A 20,584-nucleotide genomic window follows, 5' to 3' on the forward strand; every position below is an offset into this window, starting at 1 on the left:
TAATAGTAAACGTAAGGCTTGGAAGTTGGAAGATATTGCATGGTCTAGTTTTCTTGGGCAAAAAGTAGTCTATTTTTTGGTACGAATTGATACAGATATGTACTGTACGATACAGTATGAACCATATGGAATGAACCAATCTGTACGTTGTACGAATGCAACTATGCTTTGAGGTTAGGGTAGCAGAGTCCTATTTAAAGGACTCAAGGCCCTATTGTGCACATTATTGTGTGATCACCACTCTTGAACTCGTGGCCTGTTGGCCAGCACATCCGTACGCCAACGCATCTGTACGCCAAGATGGTGTGGGTTGGTGATATGGGACACCAATGCTTGGGATGTGATTGTGACTTGGAGTGTTGCTAGCTCCTAGGCTTGGTGGTGAGCCTATTTGGCTATATGGCTAGGAAGCGAGTTTGATGTTGAGTTCCTTGTATTTGTGAATGTGGCTTATGTCATGCCTCATATGTAGGCTGGATCCTAGGGGATGTTTCAATACCCTTTACTTTTTGCACTATAACTAGTGAAATGCATTTGATGGCAATATCCTGAAACTTCTATCTCTTTGGCTATTGTACTAAGGCATATGCTAAACTACCAAAGGCATATATATGGTTCACCACTCGTTTACGGCCATGCCAAGCCTCATAAGGCATACAATCACTCAATGCTTTAGTGGGGCTCTGAATCAACACATATACTGCACACATAATAGCATTAAGCCAAAATTTTGGGGACAGCTTATCTTATGGAACCATACAATGTGACATTTTCATGAGAGTCCAATTCTTTCTTTCAATTGCACCATTTTCTTGAGGTGTGAGAGGCATAGTACATTGATGTGTAACGTCCCCTTCAGCTAAAAAAGTGTTAGATTGACATGACATGTATTCCCCCCTAGATTAGCACAAAGAGTAATCAGCTTTCAACCACTATCTTTTGTAGCCAAGGCCAAGAAGATTTAGGGTTTAGGGATAGAGAACCCAACAATGATGGGTTATGTCATCAATGAAGGTCACAAAATACAAATATCCCTCATGAAGTTAATGTGCATGGGTCCACAAACATCAATATGCACAAGCTGCAATTTCCTTTTAGCATGCATAGATCCACTTTTGGAAACGAGGCATGATACAGTTTGCCAAGTATACATCTCTCACATACATTATGAGTAGGTGCGTTCAATGGAGGGAGATTAAGCACCATATTTGCTAAAAGCAGGTTATGTAAAATAATCTTTTATAACAAAGTTCCTTAAAGTTTTGTCCAACCATAGAACTTTTCTGGACCTAGGCACTTAGTCAGACTATTGGGTCATTACAAACAAATAGACGGCATCTACATGTGTGTCTCTTCAGTTCATTGTTATCCCATGGGCATGTATGTGTATCACATGCATGTCAATCACAATCTCTACCACCTCTGTTTTATTCATCACATCGATCAAAACAGAGAACTGCATTTACCACATAAACCAGAATAGGGGAGTGCCTGTAATTTTATACTAGGTTATCTCACCCTTTGCAACTGGTTAACCAGGTGTCAATATTAGACATACATTAAGAATGCTAGATAATACAGTTCTTATAATATGTGTTCCACTATAACAAGTAGAGCTTGGTAACTTTTCGTACATTGCTGGCTTTTCTTCATGAGTGTTATGCAGTGCAACTGTTTGTACAACTCTGCTCAGTACAACTAGGATGTACTGTAACTATGTCACTGTGGTCACTGCAGGAGAAGCTTCAGTGACTGAGTTTTATTTAGATGATAATCTTTTCTGCTGATGCAAATAAATCTAAATGAGTATTTTGCATGCCAGGAAATTGAGTTCTCAAAAAAAGGTTTTTATTCTGAAGAGGAGCTCGATTTGGTTGTAAGCATATTGCACCTTGCTGTCACTGAAAAAACAAGGGGGGGGACACCAAGGGATCGCTACAAAAGAGCGCATGAAAGAAAGAAGAATGGTGGGGATGATAAGGCTGTAAGTGCTTTGGAGGCCATCGGGGTAAAGGTTTATGGGAAGGACAGTCTTACAGGAACCATTGATAGGGAGGCAATTTCATGGGACAATATTGCTGGCTATCATGAGCAAAAAAGGTTTACCAGAAAGTCTGCACTTCTCTTTCTGCCTTGTAAATAATGAGTTATGCAAGAAAAAAGATTCATCACTTTTTAATTGATTGTTTACACATTTACATTTAGTGCATTCTAGCAATTTATGTATGTGTGTGAGCAAGTACACTGGAAGCAAGGTGAGCATTCAATTACAGTGATAGAAATGATTACAATCTGGAATAAAGTATAATGGAGACCTAAATCTGAAGTTGTGATATGCTTCTGCAATGAGTGATTGCCCTTTATGTAGGCAAGAACAAGTATGGTACTGATGAGGTAACACCATAATTTTCCTAAGCTTTGAAATTTCAAAGCTTCTTTGCACCCAATGCCTTTGTGAAAATGTCAATAATCCGATCTTGTGTGTTGACATATACCAAGTTAATCTCACGTACAAGTACCTTCCATCTCAAAAAGTGGTAATGCACCTCAATGTGTTTTATCATAGCATGGAGTAGTAGGTTCCTAACTAACTGTATGCTACTCATGTTGTCATAGTGAATGACAACTAGACCATCTTCATGCACATCCAAATCACCCAATAAATTTTGCAACTATACCATCTCAGAACCTAGCTAAACATGTCATCGCTCCAACCATAACTTATGCTAAGTGTGACCTGATACGATAGAGGTAGCAAACGGAGGTGGCAACGTGTGAAGTTGGTGCAAAAATTTCAGAGGCAGTACAATGTAGTGGTTGTGAGATGAGACAAAGGAAAAAATGTCCGATGAGCCCAGAAGTATTTTCTCTTCAGTGAAAGACTAGCTTGGTGTGATGATGATGGCATTCCCTGCATAAGGGTTCTGAGTCGTCAAGCCTTCATATGATTGACAAAAAATGTTGACATGATAAGAAACAACTCCACCTGCACTTGTCATTGGTCGGAAGGTAGCTACCAAGCCTGCTATGAGTTTGCCATTGGACCAAAAGGTGATTGCAGCTTTTCTGGACAGTCAGTTTCCGTAGTGCAGCTGATATAGATGAGGGCTCACTTATGATTTGGATGCACAATGATACTCTCTCGGATGAACTATAAGAGGCAGTTTTAGCATGCATTTCACTAGCATGAAAGGCGTGCATAATCTTCAAGTATAAATGCATGTCTGGTAATAGTGCTCTTGCAATGGATTATAATGCTTATGCTTTGGAAATACAGTTATACATGCAAAAGGTTCAGAAACAAAAGTCGACAACCTTCATTAGCCAACCAAATGAAGAATTTGGTGGGTCAAACCCATTGAAGAACCTTGAAGCTTTAGCGGCTGTTCCGACAGCTAAGACTGGCCTCCGAGCCTTGGCTAATCAGCTGACCCCTGTGTGCTATAGGCATCCTGTGACCATGAACTTTTGGTAGGACTCTGAGCACTATATGGTATAGCAAGCCGACTAGCATTTGACAAGGGAAGAAGCAGAAATTCAGCTGTTTTGTTATAGGAAGCTGCCAGAAATTTCTAACCATCAATTAGGGACCTGACTGGAGGCTCAGAATCACATACAACATATTGATCTATAGCAAGCTGCCAGAAAGTTCTTCCCATCAATTAGGGACCTGACCACAAGCTCAGAAATCTTATACAACATATTGATCCCAGTGTGAGCTTCGTGAGCAGTTAGTTAGAAGTACGATTGCTACTGCAATCCTACTGCAGTAAGTGCATATGACAACTTAATAAGGTTGCACCACTGCTGTCCTATTTATTTGGATGCGTGTTTCCTCTCCTGCAAAAGCTTATGAAGCATCATAAATCGGGTTGTTGTTGTGAAAACAAGTTATGTTTGGACCAATTTGGGACATGACTTCTTCTGTCAGCTGTTAAGTATGCCCTTTAACCCCCAGTGCCAGGCTCCTCCCACCTCAACTAGTCCCTCGGTTGAGGCCCTCCAAAGGATCTCCTTAATTTGATATATGTTATGAGAGCTAAACCTTTTCTTCCCAATTTACAGCCACATCTCAGGGGGTGCTGGAGCTGATGATGTAGACATGGATCATTCTTGGCCGGGCCTTGAAGGCCTAGCAAGTCATCAGCAAGGTGGTATTATCTTTATCCATTCATGATGAAAATTGCCCCATAGAATGTCTAAAAGCCACACCTAGAAGGGATGAGCCTTTGCATTAAAGAGATCCAAGATGGAGTCTACATCTCAGCTCCATTGGAAGGTCACAATGTGCTATGGTGTAAACCTCCACAGCATGACAAAGAAACATCTCTGCCTATACATTGACATTGTATGGAGCTAACAGGAGTGTTCGGAATGGGGTTGAAGTTTTTCTCCATAAGGAAGCCTCTTGAAGAGAACATTGAAGAGTTTTTGGCCTACATTACAAATGTATGCAAATTGTTGCTGACTTCTGCCTGCATTGTGGATGACCATTTATTGTCATGTACGACTTTTCTTGCTCAAGACCGGGTTAACTCCTCTCACCGTCTTGCACATGTGTTAGTTCCAGTATTCCCCTCTTCTTAGTTGCATTTGCTTTCTAAAAGCCTCTAGATGGATGAAGTTGAAGTAAAGCAAAGGAAGAAGGAAAAATTGAAAGCATTTTGATGTATGAGTGTGAGATTTCTTGAATAGGTATGTGAATAGTTGTGTATTGTGATATTGGAGAAACTTCCTTCTTTTTTGTAAGTGTTTGCCTTACATGCCTTCACAATTTATATGGTTTGAGACACGTGTGTTTAAGTACATTGTTACGAGCCTTAACTTATTTGTATTTAAGAGAATATTTTCTAGCATTATGCTTGCAGTTAAGACACAAGTGGTGCATGCAGAGAGATAGAGGATTCAGTGCTTCTTGCCCTACGATGTCCAGAAGTATATGATAATATTGCAAGGGGAACCAGGCAGAAGTTTGAGTCAAACCGCCCTCGAGCTATTCTATTTGAGGGACCTCCAGGTATAGAAGAACCATTCAAGCTCATTTTTTGAAAGCATACTTTTCATTTAAACCATCTCCCATCCCTTGACAAACATTAAGCTGTATAGGCAAGTCATATCAATGGATAGATGGAATCTCTGGGATAAAGATCACAGGCCAAACCCTTTTTTAAAACCTTTTTTAAAAGGTCAAACTCCAAGCATATGCACATTTTTTATGACTTAAAATAGGCATATGTATTATCTCACAAAAGATTTAGCTTTGCCTCGAACTTAGCAAATGTATTTGCTATGATCGGCGATTTTATTTTTCTAAGAACTACTTGTACATCCAAGTCTGAGTCATCATATATCTATCCTGTACAGACAATAGGACAAGTGGGAAAATTGCTTCTTGCTATGATTTTTTGATTTCTAAGATTGTGTCTGGTTTGATCCTTCTCCAGGTTCAATTCTCATCTCCTGTGTGTGTATTCATGTTAAGATGTTTTATTAGATGCATGTTATTATCAAGTACAAGTATGCTGTTAGAATCAAACATCCCATTCAATTTTGTATGGCTCGAAGTTCATCTCCTTATGCACCCAAATATATGCATCATATCCTCCAGTCTCATTACACGAGTCTTAGCACATGTTTGTCATCTGCTATTCTCAAAGCTTCATATGCTTAGTGCTTGAGAGTTTTATACAGTTCTAAGGTTGTGCAGCTTGCCATTATGGTTCAAATTTCTCTTGTTGAATTGAGGCAGCAGTATCACTTTTCAACGCTAGGGGGAGTTGAACAAAAAGTATTGTAATGTTGATGATAGACCACATTAGCCATCTTTCTTTTATCTGTAGCTGGTACTGTGTGTAAGCACAGGTAATCTCCTTGGAGTCCCAATCCCTATCATATACGTGTTAGCATTGTAATTATTGAGCATATCATGGGCTTTATTTATTCCTTGCATTGGGGTATTTCTTAGGATATGTTTTGGGCGCCCATCCATGTGATTTAAGGGTAGCCTGCTCATGTGTCTTGGGGCTATATATATGAGGACTTTCTCACACACTCATTATGTTGTCACACATGGTTCTTGAAAACTTCTTAGGAGAGTTGTAGAGCCTATGGAACTTCCCATTTGGTATTGCTCTTGTACATTGTTGTCTGTATGCTTAGCATAGGTCCATTTGTGATGATCTTGTGGTTTTGTCTTTCTTGTCATGTTCAAGCTCATGCTTTTTTTTTTGGCAAGTAAAGTGTGGCTAATTATATTACTCAAAAGGTTGATTACAATGAAGTGCACATGCTCAACAGACTAGTCGGAGCTGATGCAAATCACAAATCCATCATGTATACAAGCCTCTCAAGGCTGTCTAGGGGGGATGGGGGCAAGAAGCCATGGAGGAGGGGTGTATCGCCATTTGGGGTTGCGCGCCTGCATCGTGAAGAAGAAGTCATGGCTGCCCCAAGTGAGTAGAAAGTGAAGACGGAACTCTTGATGAGCTCGAGACTTGCCTTGCACTTGGTGCCAACGGCCATGGAGGGAGTGGATAATGAAGGTCCAAAGCTGTGCCAAAGTCGCATATACTGAAAGGCACTCCCCTTTTAAAACCACCTGATAGCGTGCCTTCCAAATGTGCCATCCTGTAAGACTCCCTATGATCTCCCATACTTGTGAGCGCTCTGCTGTGGGCTCCAATACTTGGCGGCTTGGTAAAGCCTCCAAGCCAACCAGTGCACAAGACCCAACCTCAATGAGAAAAATCGTGTCCTGCATCTCGGCCTCATACAAAAGGTAACGGCCCTGGTTGATTGCTTGTCAGTCCCCCACGAGATACATCCAAGGCTGGGTGCCACACCGCAGAGAATATGGCAGGCTTCTCTCCACACAATCTATGCCGCCTCGCAAGACCAAAGGCAGTGGTTTGGAGTTGCCAAGTGCTGCTGTGGGCAGCGCTTACAACCTCCATCCTGCTGCATCTGAGCCAACCAACTCCCAACGGCCAGACCCCCATGTGCCAAAAGCCAAAGGAAATACGACACCCTCCTGGGCCTCCAGTTGTCCCACAGGTGACGCGAGAAAGTTTGACGGAAGGCATTCGTGATGCTGTGCTCCGCTAAGTATGTGCTACGCGAAGGCGCCCAATCCATGTTCTCTTGCATTAGTACATGTCTACCAATCCTAGTTGTGTACTCCAAGAACCTCAGTGGCTTTTGGCGACCGCAGTTGGCCGGCCATAGCCACTCTCTAGGGTCCCACTCCAACTCATCAAGTGGCCTGCTCTTCCATATCCAAAGGTGCCATTCCCGAAACTGCTCCCAGGGCACATAAGGGTCCAGTCGCCAGGTCTTCCCTTGGAGTCCCAACCACACGAATCCTCCTCCAAGGAAGGACAACAATCTCCTCATCTTGCTGCGCTCTGTCAAGAACCAAACACCCCTCATCGCCACGCCGTGATAGTATGAGCAGGGCCAGGCTCTCAGCCAGCCTAGTGGATGTGGGGGCCCTCACCAATTTGTATCCCATCTTGATCTTTGACCTAGGGGTTCCAGACCATTGGTTGGCAGTCTATCTCCTCTTGGCATCCTGGGGGCCTTTGAACTAGGGCCTTGCGAAGGCCTTGCCACACTTGAAGTAAGCTGTAGAGGAAGGAAGATCTGGGTGGTATGATCGGGGCAGCCGTGAAGATCCGTCTCAAGGATGGCCTCCAACCACCGCCAAGCCTCGGTCTGCACTCCTAGAGACCCTCTTGCAGAAGGACCTTCCAAGTATGCCTACTTGGTGTGAGACCACGACACACTAGCTTGCCCAAAAGGGCCGGCTCTAGAACTCTAGGTCGATGATCCCAAGCCCTCCCTTAGATCAATGCGGGATAATGGTCGGCCACGCCACCTTGGCCTGGGAATCCTTGGAACTGTCTGAGCCAACCCAGAGAAAATTACGCACTAGGCGGCGAAGTTGAACCACACAAGACAAGGAGAAGCACCAACAAGAGGCGATGTACCAAGCCGTCGCTAGGAGGACCTAGTTGACCACCAGAGCTCGGTCTGCTAAGGAAAGGCAGACATCGCTCTAGCAGGTCAACTTCCGCCTAATAGAGTTGAGAATTGGAAGAAAATTTGGGCAGGAGTTTTCGTGCTAGAGTCCGGATGTAAGAAAATCAACCGACTTTCACCAGTTGATTTTCACTCCAGTTGCAGTGCAAAATACCTCCAGAGCTAGTCTAACTCTCTCCAACATCAACTGATCATCTTCTACATAAAGAGCTGTATCATCTGCATACTCCAGTAGCTGAGTCTCCTCCCTCACCAGAAGTCGAAGGCCACGTTGTCACACGGAATACGCATGGGAGTTCGTGAAAGTCACTTGTCACACAGGGACACTATGCAAGATGGGAGCATGGATGATGAAGAGTACTCAACTCAAGGCAAATACATGGATGTATACTTGTTGTACATGTTGATGATCATCATGATAAGGAAGAAGATGTTTTGATTGTTGTTGATGATGTGTGGGAGCAAAGTGAAGGCAGTAGTATCATGCATCACCTTCTTTTGGGCTGCTATTGTACTTATGATCATCTGACCAAGAATGAAGACTTCTCACACGGCATTCAACTTTGTCAGTGGATATTTGAAGGCCAACTCTTGGAGTGTTTTCACTATGGAGGCATCTTTTTCTCCTTGTTTGTTCAAGAATGAAATATAAGATGGTGGCAAGCTCTCTGGTTAGAGAATCCACGAGGATAGAATCTAGGAAGATGACAAGCACATTAAGAAAACATCCCCATGTTTTCAAGCAAGCAGGCCGTAGAGTCAACCAACATGTTTGCTTTTTACTCCACAACGTGCTGCAAGAACAAAAGCTCGTAGAAGAATATAAATAGCCATGCTTGTATGCCGAACATCAGGTCTTGTTAATAACAATGAAGGACCTGCTATAGCACCTGCCACTAATGCTCGTTAGCCTGCAGTTCTTTTAAATCCTCCTAGAGCTACTATAAGCTCGTCCACAGTTGAGAAAATGCTAGCAAATGATCCGAGGAACAAGCCATAATGAAGAGATTCCCTCAAGGCCAATTGGATAAGCTCTTGCGTTGCTTTCTTCCTTCCCGTAGGTGGTTTTGAGCTCCTGAAGGTGACAATTCGGTCCACCACCTTTTAGCATCACATGCCTCCGTTTTCCTTTCTTTGCGCAAATGGATGATCATGTGGATTCAGCCTTGCTCCAATTCGCGTCTTAATCTGCGTCAACTGTAATAGTGATAATGACTAGCTGAGCCATGGCACCAACAGGTCGTCACCCTTTGAACATTGCCAATATGATTCGCTATCACTTTTTAGATTGCAAGCGACCTCGAATCTGCCGTTGAGAGCTAAACACTGCAGACACACGCCTAGTGGCTTTAAGCTCCATCAATCTGCTCCTGGCAAATTAGCGATCTCGACATGGACACAAGCTGTGACGTCTCGATTCTCCTCCCTGGAATTACCATAGCCTGTTTTGCAGGCTAGCCTTGCGTGCTTTTTCTTTCCATCGATTCTGGTCTCGTCTCTTCCCTTCCTCTTCAGCATGCAGCATTCGAAAAGCTCATAGCTTTTTCTTGCTAAAGCTTAAGGCTAATTCTGTTGTTGCCATCTTTGTCAATGCGTGCATCATCCTGCCATGTTTTTGAATGTTGCCTTTCCAGAATCTTCATAAGAATCATTTGAGGCGATGCCAGGCTTAGGAGATAATGCACCTTTGGTTTGATCATTGTGGCTAAGGGTGCTCATCGGCTGCCCAGTGGCCTACTAAGACTACAAAGGCGATGATTATCTTACCAAGGGAGCCCAAGTGATCACCCTAGAGAGGCTAGGGTATCGGACAAAGGGTGCACTTTGGCTGCCAGTGGCCCACCAAGTCCTGCAAAGGCGGATGGAATCAGCTATGGACCTTTTTTTTTTTTGGGGGGGGGGGAAGCTTTGTAGTTTTGATAGATTTAATATTAAGTGAGGGTTTCAAATTAGTTTTCATCCTATTGAGTATTCGTGCCCCAAACGGGAGAGTGATAAGGGATGGTCCGTGACCCAAGATCTTCACAAAACAATCATCCTATCCCTACCCCTCATACCTGAAATTTGAGGATGTTCTGTCAGCATCTGACCTACATGCCTCATTTTCACACCCAAACTCACTGAAGTGCTCATTATTCCCTCTAGTTTGAATGACAAAACTTCAGGATACTTGAGAAGGACTCTAGGAACATATTCCATAGCAATGTCCAGATCCTTCAAAAAATATACAATTGGCAGGATGTCGATAACAATACTCGCATGAAGAATCATGGGGTACTAGCGTAAGAATGCTGTCACACAATGGCGAGGCAATCCCAATTTGTTCAAATACTTCAGCACAGGAACCATATTCTTACGAACACTACAACCAAAGATAAGAGGATAATGATTAATGGTAGTATTATCTAGACCGATTTTTCTTAAAAACTTTACTCATTCTTCCATGACTTGCACAGTGATCGGTAGCTCAATGTCCATTATCTCTAAGGTATTAAGACCTTCACCCTTCAAATATTCTATCACATTTTTATGAGATTTGTGGCGCTGCTCTCGAGTGAAAAGCACGCCCCAAGTCATTGAAGGGCGTACTATTTTTTGCTCTCACTCTGGCTCTATCATTCACCTTGTTGCTTCATCTAGATTGAGCTCATCATCGATCGATATCAATCAATGGACCTTATACCTACATAGAATAGGCTAAATACAGCATTGCGACTGCACTAGGATTTAGCATCAAAAACTTAATTGTATCCATGTGTATGCCTGCTGAAACTTATGTGAAGCACTAATCCATACATTGAAAGCAAATGTCAAGGTATCTCAAGGAACCTCAACATCATCGTCCATAGAGAATATTGCATTTGATGTAAGGCCGTCCAAAGGCTTGAATCTTGCGTGTCAATTCCATACGACTTGAAGAAAATCCACATTTGGACAGAGAGAACAATTACTAATTTTCATATTATTGTAGATAATATTCTCCTCATAGTTGTGTCCTCCCAATGATATCGGATGTCAACATAGACGAAACATGCCAAACTTCCAACACACTGCCACTATTAATTCATGTAGGCCTCATAATAATCATCGCATAATCTATCTCGAAACTTTGTTTGTGATTCTCAGAATCCAAGACCAATCAGCAATAGTATTGTTCTCTAAAACACATCCCATTACAGTTCAAACTGAACAGCAAACAAAAAAGACACACACAACGGAAAACAAATTCCTAATGACGCTGACTAAAGGTTCAAATTCGTGGCGAAGAACTCCGCCCTCAGGTTTGCAGTGGTGGATGCGCAGTGTCACGACAATGTAGCCCGCTCACACGAGCCGAGGAAGTAGGACATCGCCTCCGCAAAGAGTAAGAACAGATATGGGGCAAGAGGGCAGCCTTGCCGGACAGATCTCTCTAGCTGAAACTCTGCCCCCCTCCTGCCACCAATGAGAACCCTACTAGTGGCTGATCTGTAAAGTGCAAAAACCCCACAGATCCATGCCTAGGGGAAGCCCAACCTCGCCATGGTGCCCTCTAAGAAGTCCCAATCAACCCCGTCATAGGCCTTTTTGAAATCCAGGAGTACTGCCAATCCCTGACCACTGTGCTGAGCCCACTCGGTTGCCTCGAAGAAAGTGAAGACATTGTCTAGGATGCTCCTATCCTGAAAAAAAGCTATTTGGGTGTCATGAATGATGTCTGGAAGCACGGGGCGGAGTTGACTACCGATCATCCTTGCCAGTGACTTATAGGCCACTGACAAGAAGGTGATCGGTCTCCATTGGGACAGCTCCAACCTGTCTCCTCTTTTGGGGAGGAGACTGACAAGACCTGCCAATAAACTCCTTGGCATCCGTCCTGAGCTGAAAATCTCCTAAAAGGCCAGTAGTAGGGGGTCCTTCACCACCTCCCAGTAGGTAGTGAAGAAGGCCTTAGAAAGACCATCCTCTCCTAGGCATTTCTGCCCATCCTGTGCATGGAAGGCCTCAGCTAGATCCTTCTCTGTGAAGGGGTCTAGGAGGGACGTCCCATCTCCATTGTGACAAGGGACGGAATGCAATTCCAGACTTGCTGTCTACAATGCTATACTCTAGTTGAGACTACCAACTGCTGAAAAAGTTGTCTATAGAAGTCAGTGGCAATCTCCATCCCCTCATCTGGCCTAGAGCGAATCCTCCTGTACTATTCACGAAGACTGCGAATCTAATCTCCTGAGGTGCGAGGCTGATGCACCTGAAAAAACTCCCACTCCCTACACATCATGTCCCCCTTCTGTGCCCAAAAGGTTGCTGAGGTACGGAAGGAGAACTTAGAGCGTCTGTCCTCAAGACCGGTGAGGCGGGTTGTTCGTGTGCGGACCTCCTACGTGTGGAGAGTGGGATCCCTTGGTGCCTCTTGGAGTAGTCTTTGAGTGGCTGCTAGGTCTCACCCGAGTGCTTTCTCCTCCTCCTAACTCTGTTGCCTGGCTTGTAGGGCTACCTCTTGGCAGATCCTGCTCGACTCGGCTAAGACCTCTGCAACCTCCTCTGCAATCCGGTCCACCTTGGACCACTTCCTAGTCCAGAGCTGCCCAATCTGCCTCCTCACCTCCTCCCTCGTGTAGATCAAGTCAAGGATCCGACAGGATCGTGTGTCAAGGGCTGAAGCGGGAGCATCAAGTGTGAGGAGAATCAGGCAGTGATCAAACAAAGTGGTGCTAGCCAATTGCCCTACCTAGCCTCCTCGAGAGCACCCCCACTCTCTCACATAGAACCGGTCCAGTCGCTCCAAAAGAGCTCTGCCCAGCTGCTTGTATTCCCAAGAGAAGTCCAACGACCTCTCCCTCTTGTGAAAAAGTGGGACTTGCCAAGCATCACGTGCTCCTACTGCAAGGAGGAAGACCTCCCATGCCTCTTAGTTCTCCCCTACCATACCCTGGTAATCTCTACCTCTGCCCTGCTTGTCCTCTAAGGCCTCCAAGTTGTTGAAGTCTCCTCCAACAATCCAAGAGTTCACCTTCGGAAGTCCTGTTGCAATCTCCATTTAGAACTTGCTACGTGCCCTAACCTTAGTAGGAGCATAAACATTGAGGACTCCAAGGCACGAGTCCCCTAAATCCACTCTGATCCATAGGACCCTCCCTGCCATAATGTTCCCGTGGTCTCGCACACAGGCAGTAAGGCTTGCGCCAATAGAGATGCATATGCCTCCACTCCTGCCGTGGGCACCGATGGAGTACTCCTAGTAGGTGTGTGAGTTGCCTGGAATTACCTTTCTCACCCGATGGGCTTGGGAGGGGGTGAGATTGTGCTCTTGAAGAAGTAAGCTGTCGATCCATCCGGTAAGGGCAGGTTGCAGCTCTTGCCGAACAATCAGTTTCCTCGAACCGCGTGCCTCACTATAGTCGAGGCTGTTCACGTTCCAGGATGCTAGGTGTAGACTCATGGGGAAACCTGTGACTCACTGAACAGGCATCTGTTCGGTGTGGAAGCTGCTGATGAAGAAGAAGAGCTATGGGGCATGCGAATGCGCTTGGCCGTAGGCTTGGAGGGTGAACTCCATTCCCCCATGGTGGCTCTCGAGTGGACCATGGGGGTCATAGATGCTCTAGGCAGTACCACCGGGGCGTCTATCAACCAAGCTGACAGGCGTGACTCTGTGCACTAGTAGAAGCGGGCAGCCTGTGCGAGGGACCACTCAATCCAATCCATCGGTGAGCTCCATTGGGTAGAGGCTCAAAAAATAATGCTTTGATGTGGGATCTCGACTTCAGCCCGCCGGCTTCAGCCCACCATTTACTGTCCCATCATGCACCCTGGCCACTTTTGGGAAAAGAGTGCTAGCTCTCGTTCACCCATCCACTGGGAGATGTGGTCTGCAACCTGGCCCCTCACTTCCTTCTTTATCTGTGTTATCGTGCAGTCTCCTAAATGAGAGGTCTGAAAGAAGAAAGCATAGTTTGGTCCATCCGGTGGTGCTAGTAAATGGACCTTGCCGCTCCTTGACTTGCGGACCACGAAGATCCCTACCTCGAGAAGTAGTGGAAACTCTCTGTGCTCTGTAACTCTCAAATAGGATTGTAGACCATTGCGGAAAAACTCCAGTGGGAGCAACTACACTTGTCGAGCGAAAGTGTGATGGGTGGCTGGGCCAAATGAGCTAATCTCTGTGCGGGGAGAGGGGGGGGTTGTGGGCTGTTGGTGAGGAGAAGATATGGGCGTGTGAGACTCCTCACCCCTTGTGGAAAGGGGGGGAAAGGGTTGGGGGGGGGGGGCACATGTACTGGGTGAGGATCAGGGGGGCTGATCGGCGGGGGAGATGGTAGGGAAGAGGAAGAGTGAGGGATGGTGGGGTGATCGAAAGTATGAGGCACGTGTAAGGGGGGGACAAGTGGCCTCGGAAGGGGGGGGCTGTGGGATAAAGTCGGGGGGCAATCCATGAGGAGCAGGTGGACATGGGGGCTAGGGGATCTCGGGTGGGGTGGGATGTGACGCCTTAGTCGCTGGTAGGGGTGGAGGCCTGTGATCCTGCTTGGTGGGATGAGCGGCGGGCTACTGCGGGGTGCTCTGACAGGGGCCCGTTGCCCGTCCTCTTGCTTGTTGCTGGCATGGCTGTGTTTGAGGAGCTGGCTGAGGGCCCCCCTACCGTCTCCCTCTCTGTCATCGTTGGACCCGTGTAAAACCGTCAGCATCCACGTGCGGGTCTCCTGGCTGAGCTGCCTTGGCTCCGAAATGCGTACAATTTGTGGCATTGAAAACGTTGTTGACTATGATGGCGAACTGGTGGCAATGGGAGTTTGATGTCCCCACTACCTCTAAGAGTGGTTGCCACCACCCTGCCTCCCATGTTCGAAGTTACCCGACTGAGGGGTGAGGGCTTGGAACTTGAGTTTTAGCAATGAGCCTCTAGCCTTCAATTGACACTTATCATCAAAATGGCCAGCCTTTTGACAATATTGACAATCCAATTTTTCTTCAGTACATTTTGCCACTCGGGTTTGAGAGATGATTGGGTGTTCCCTTGGGTCCCACTAGATTGATTTTGAGAATGAGTAGAAATTTGAGTTTTCTTGCCTTTCCCTTGTTGCCCCTTCAAGGAAGAAGCAACAAGAGCCCCCTCTACAAGAGATGCCCCATGAAACTGATCAAATAGCTGAGTGTAACGCAATAGTTGTTACCGAAATTTTTAGAATGTGGGCATAGTGGGTTGTGAGATCATCCGCTGCACAAAGTTGAAATACTCCCTTGGCAGCTTGTTTAGGAACAATGTGACTTGGTCACCGGGGGACTTAGGAGTCCCTATAGTGGAGAATTTAGCAAGGAGTCATCAATACTTTACCAATCTGACCTTCAGGTCATCCCCAATAATGATTTTTAAGTTCTAAAGCTCATTCAAGTTTATGTGATAGGTCCTATCTCGAGCTACACGGTTGAGCAGTAAAATGCCGCAATAAAACACAACACTCTAGTAAAATGCCACATTAGAATATAGCAGTAGAACGCAGCAGTAAAGCAGCAAGAGAGGGCATAGGCTGCAAGGCAGAGGCTGGAAACAAGCACCAAATGGATGAAGAAAGCGTGGGGTAGCTTCAATTGAGATGTCCTCTACAAACAAGGTGTGGATAGCAAAGTTCCAGCACTTAAAATGTGCAAAAACGAGATTAAGGCTGAATGGAGGGCATCATGCCTATTTATAGAAAGTTTTGGGTCCTTAACAATTTAGGATCTCTCCTTGTTTTAATTCTCTCGAATGGCTCCCTGTTTTAGTGTTTTCACGTTAAATAAGCATTTTTGGGGCTGTTCAAGAAGCTAATCAGCATGTAATGCATATTTTAGCTCAAAAGACGGCACTTTGGAGATCAATTTAATACCTCCCTCTATCCATGATGTTGGCATAACTCTTGTTTTCCAAACTTGTTGGCACATGGTGGTTGAGGGTTTCACCAAACAAATGGCATGAGTATCAAAAAACTCATTAGCGAGGCCATCCCAACTGGGACTTTTATCCATGGGTAAATGTAGTAATACATCGATAACTTCATCCTTGCCGCTGATGTTACTTTCCAAGGCAACACGGATGTCTGGTGAAACTTGGTCCTTGCCCAACGAATAAAAAGCCGCATGGGACTTTGAGATTAGTATAGAGGGGGTTTGAGCTGAACCAAGAAGATCCAAAAAAAGCTTTGGCACATTTGCATAATGGTGTATAGATCCATAACCATGTGACCCTCCGGATGCAAGAGTCTAACCATATTTTCCTAGGCAGGGGAAGGGTGTAAACCCCAAAAGAATTTCTCGGTCTGATAGGAGGCATCTTGTAAGTTTTCAAAGATTTTAGTTTAGCCTGCTAGTAAGATCTCAATTGAAATTGCTAAACAAGGTGGACTAGTCTTATAGCCAAAGGAAGTAGAAATGCATTATTTGGGGACTCAAGAAGCAATGAAAAAACCAAAGCCTCTAATTCTTCTGCTGCCTATTGACACCATCTACAAAGGGAGGCATGGTGAATGCCATATTGCCGAGCAACTCTCTGCACATTACTAATCAATTGCTCAAAGGAACAACTGCCTTAAGATGGGAAATCTGACAAAAAGTGATTGAGCAACTATCCCATGTAACCATTAAAAACAAGGTGTTTCAAGTAAGATGAATGGAAACGCAAGGGAAGTCTATCCAAGAATTGCGCAAAACGTGCAACTGTTTGTTCAAGCATGTGAAACTTCAATGGGTAATAATCCAATAAGGCATATTGTTGGAGAACTTGCATGTCTAGATTCAGAACATAGAGACTGACCAGCCGCCACACCTCCCATCAAGCAAAATTTCAACCGCTAGAATATGGCCATGCACATCATTCTTGACAAGAACCAGCTGAAATCTCTCGTGAACCACCATGAGTGGACTAGAGTAATGTTGTTAGAGTCCCTAGCATAAAATAGTTGAAAACCATGACAATCCACAATCTTTTGTGGTTCTCCATGACTCTTGTGTTCAAGGGTACACAAGACATCCCATTGATTACTGCGCAAGTTGTGCCACATGTCATGTTGTTTGCTATGTGAAGAGATTCCACACATATTCCAAGTAGCAATTCTCATATATAACCAAAAACAAAATTAGGCCCGAGGTTGGTTATGCCTCAATTTGACTTTTTCTGCTAACACCTCAAGAGTTCCCTCATCAAAGAAATCAACCAATATTGCAAATGAGTTCATACCTTGACTTGTTGATTTGGAGGTAGAGGGATCATTTCCCCTCTTTGGGATGGACCATGGATAATGATGATCCCTTGGAGTGATTAACTTACCTTGTGTCAAAGGCAGGAGTAGCCAGAGGGTCATGAAAATAGTCCACAGGGGTTTTCACAACAAAAGGATTCCAAGGGGCAGAAGAGACCATATCATTAGATGTGCGCATCATGGGCGACTTATCTTTTCGTTGCACATAGGTGCACAAGAGATCTTGGGCAGGGCTAGACTTAACTGCTAAGATGCCCACATTAATAATCTTTTTACTTCTTTTAGAGCGAACATTCATCCAACCCTGTTTCAGTTGATCCAAAGACTGCATAGGCTTTTTCCCCCTGTCTACATTTATCAATGCTGGAGCCTCGTTATCCCGAAGGCTATCAACCATGAGATCCTCCTCAACAACTAGGGCAATCCCAGCCTCTGGAGCTGCATGTTTTCCTGGGTACTCCTGACTCAGCCCATGAAATGCCCCAACTTCCGACAAGAAACAATGACTAGCAAAAGTGGCCATTTCAAACAAAAATGCAAAGATGGCATTCCATGACAGTTTAGCCTCAACCAATTAGGCCTCTTTGGAGTATTATCCCACAGCATACACATGTGATGGCATGCTTCCACTTCCACTAAACCTAGCATTCTTGTTGGAGTAAGCGCTGAAAGCCAGCCATCAGTCTTGATGGCACAACATGAACAAGGCGTCCATCAAAGAATAAAAGCACCTTTTCCAGGAGGTTATCACGGAGTGTTGTCGATTTGAACATTACTTCATAAAAGCCCTGTGTTCCTACCAAAAATTCCTCCACATAGTCACCCAACAGCATTGAATGCACCATTAGTAGATCCACTAAAGCACTAGGATCTTGCCTATGAAGAAAAGGATGACCCCTCATTCATATAATGCCAAAAAGAAATGCAACATTATCTTTGTATCAACAGTGGCATCCAAAAGATCATCCCAATAATGATCAGAGAACTCTTCATGGTTGTGCTAAACGTAATCACCCATCAAAGTATTGGCAAAGTCCAATAAGCGCTGCCAGTCCAGGTCTTGAGATTCCTCAACGACAGACATGACCTATGCATAAGAGGACACCTGATATGGTCAGGTTGCGGAACGTCTTCAAAAACTTCCATTAAAGCATGAAAAGCATGTTTACTGCATTTGACCGGTGGTTGCACATCAGGACCGGGCGGAACCTCGGAACAGTGGACCACCATCTCAGTACATGGAATCATTTCTTCCCCTTCCTCTGCATCTGAATCAGGCCCCAAAGCCTCCACCACCTGATCAATAAAACCAGTGTTCAACTCTGGCATGTCGGTTGCAGCATAGATTGATAGCACCATATACCCCTCTCTGTGGTCACCTCAGGCCACACAAAACACAAAATTAGGTCCCTGTAGAATGCTACCAGTCTGCAAGTGTAAACAGTCAAAGACAAAGGACAAGGATTGCCTGTAGGCGGCTGCTTCCTACTGTACTTGCTGCCTGTTTCTTTCTCAGTCCCATTGCCATTTCCAATTCTAAGTAGTAGTGCAGGGGCCCTACACAGGACCTGCAGGTGGCCAGTACAGCCTGTTGATAACTTCTGGAGAGTGGTACAGCCTGCACACAACCTGCTGTATCTTGCCACCTGTTTCTCTCTCATGCCCTTGTCGTTTCTGGTTCTGTGCAGCAGCACAGGGCCCCTACATGGGACATACAAGTGGCCAGTACAGCCCCCACATAACCTGCATAGAGTGGTACAGCCTTCACACAATGCGCACAGAGTGGCACAGCTTGCACAAACCTTGGGCAGAGAATTACCTGCTCATGACCTGCGCAGGGTCATGCAAGCTGTAGATACATTGAAGACTGTCGAGGCTGGCGCACTACTAGATGAAGGGTTCCACTGCTGCAAAGCAGTGCAATGACCTATTTAGTTGTCATCAGGCAGGGTGCAGGGTTGTGGATTAAGTAGGCGATTCCATCTCTCTCTCTCTCTCTCTCTCTCTCTTTCTCTCTCTCTCTCTCTAAAAGGTAACTGTATTAATTACAAAAAAGTACAAGATTACATGGTTACAAGGTACAAGATGGGTTTAGGCCATCATGCATAAAATCTGAAACATCACAGTCAAGGTACAAAGGAAGCAGAGTGACGAGAGGGGGGCAGAAGAAACTTCAGCCTGCCAAGCAAGCAAATCTTGTCTAGGGAGAGTATCTGTTAACTCCATCCAATCGACGTGGCAATGAAGAAGTCCTTTCAAGCGGACTATATGACTTTGCATGCCCGATGAAGCATCAAAGATGAATGCATTCCTCACAGTCCATATATGCCAACAACCACATAAACGTAAGAAGGAAAAGAGCACTTTCATATAAGCCTGCATGGGGTGCACAAACTTGGGATGTCCAAAGATCCAGTCCTTTGGAAGCATCAATAACCCAACCACTTGGAACCAAATGGACGATAGTAGTGACCAAACCTTCCATGCCATTGAGCAAGGAAGGAACTGATGCAGAGGTTTTCTACTAACGTGTGACAAAAGAAGTAGCGACCATTGGAAATCCGTCGCTTGGAGAGCACAAAGGCGAAGCGCACTAGTCAACATTCGCCAAATGAAAACCTTGCATCGGAAAGATGTTTTGTTAAGCCAACCTGTCATCACCACACATTTCCACCACGCTTGGCCTTTCTGGAGACCCCACGTGGTATTGCCTTTCTGAACAAGCCAATCCTTATCACAAATAAGCAGATGATATATCGCATTCCCTGAAGCATGACCCAAAGGCAACTGACCATTAATCATCCAATCCTACCAAGGGGCCTCTTGGTCCAAAGAGGAAAGAGGCTGCATGGTCCATAAAGAAGTGGAGATGGTGTCTTACAAATTGCAATAGACTCCTTAGGGAACACAAAAGTAGTGTTGAACTAATCTAAAAGACATAACAACCCCATTGGCAGGTAGAAGAGCATCAACGACTATAATGAGTCCCAGGTGCGCCATCCTATTCAACATTGGCCTTTGCCAAGTGAGAAGCTTCGAAACCGCCAACACTTCCACTCTCAGGGAATTTGCTCTCTCCGATCCAAAGGTGGGTGCCAAGAAGATTTAACAAGCACCCATCTCCAGGAGTGGACCAAACGATTCAACAATATAGAAGACTCAAGATGGATACATTGTTCAACATTAACCACATGCCACTTATTGGTGTTCCCATGCTTAATACTGTAAGTCTTAAGGAAAAACCTAGCAATCAAAGACCAAGGTTGCCTACTCTCGCATAAGGCCTCGAACAATGACCCAACGGAGAGCAATCATATGTGTCTTCAAGT

General features: G+C 45.0%; 1 protein-coding gene and 1 pseudogene across 1 annotated transcript in view; one reads left to right on the forward strand and one right to left on the reverse strand.

The window, feature by feature from the left end:
- The window catches only part of LOC148021973 (uncharacterized), a 163,236-nt gene that overhangs the window by 94,807 nt on the left and 47,845 nt on the right, over window positions 1–20,584 (forward strand). Inside the window, exons 6-7 of the mRNA XM_087697519.1 lie at window positions 1,823–2,112; window positions 4,893–5,017. Coding sequence (XP_087553645.1) covers window positions 1,823–2,112; window positions 4,893–5,017 — 415 coding nt within the window. The remainder of the gene's footprint in view (window positions 1–1,822; window positions 2,113–4,892; window positions 5,018–20,584) is intronic.
- On the reverse strand, window positions 9,591–10,617 carry LOC148021974 (uncharacterized; annotated as a pseudogene).

This window comes from Lygodium microphyllum, chromosome 17 (assembly GCF_053477565.2).
Source record: "Lygodium microphyllum isolate KBCC chromosome 17, Lygodium_microphyllum_v1.1.10, whole genome shotgun sequence".
NCBI lineage: Eukaryota > Viridiplantae > Streptophyta > Polypodiopsida > Schizaeales > Lygodiaceae > Lygodium > Lygodium microphyllum.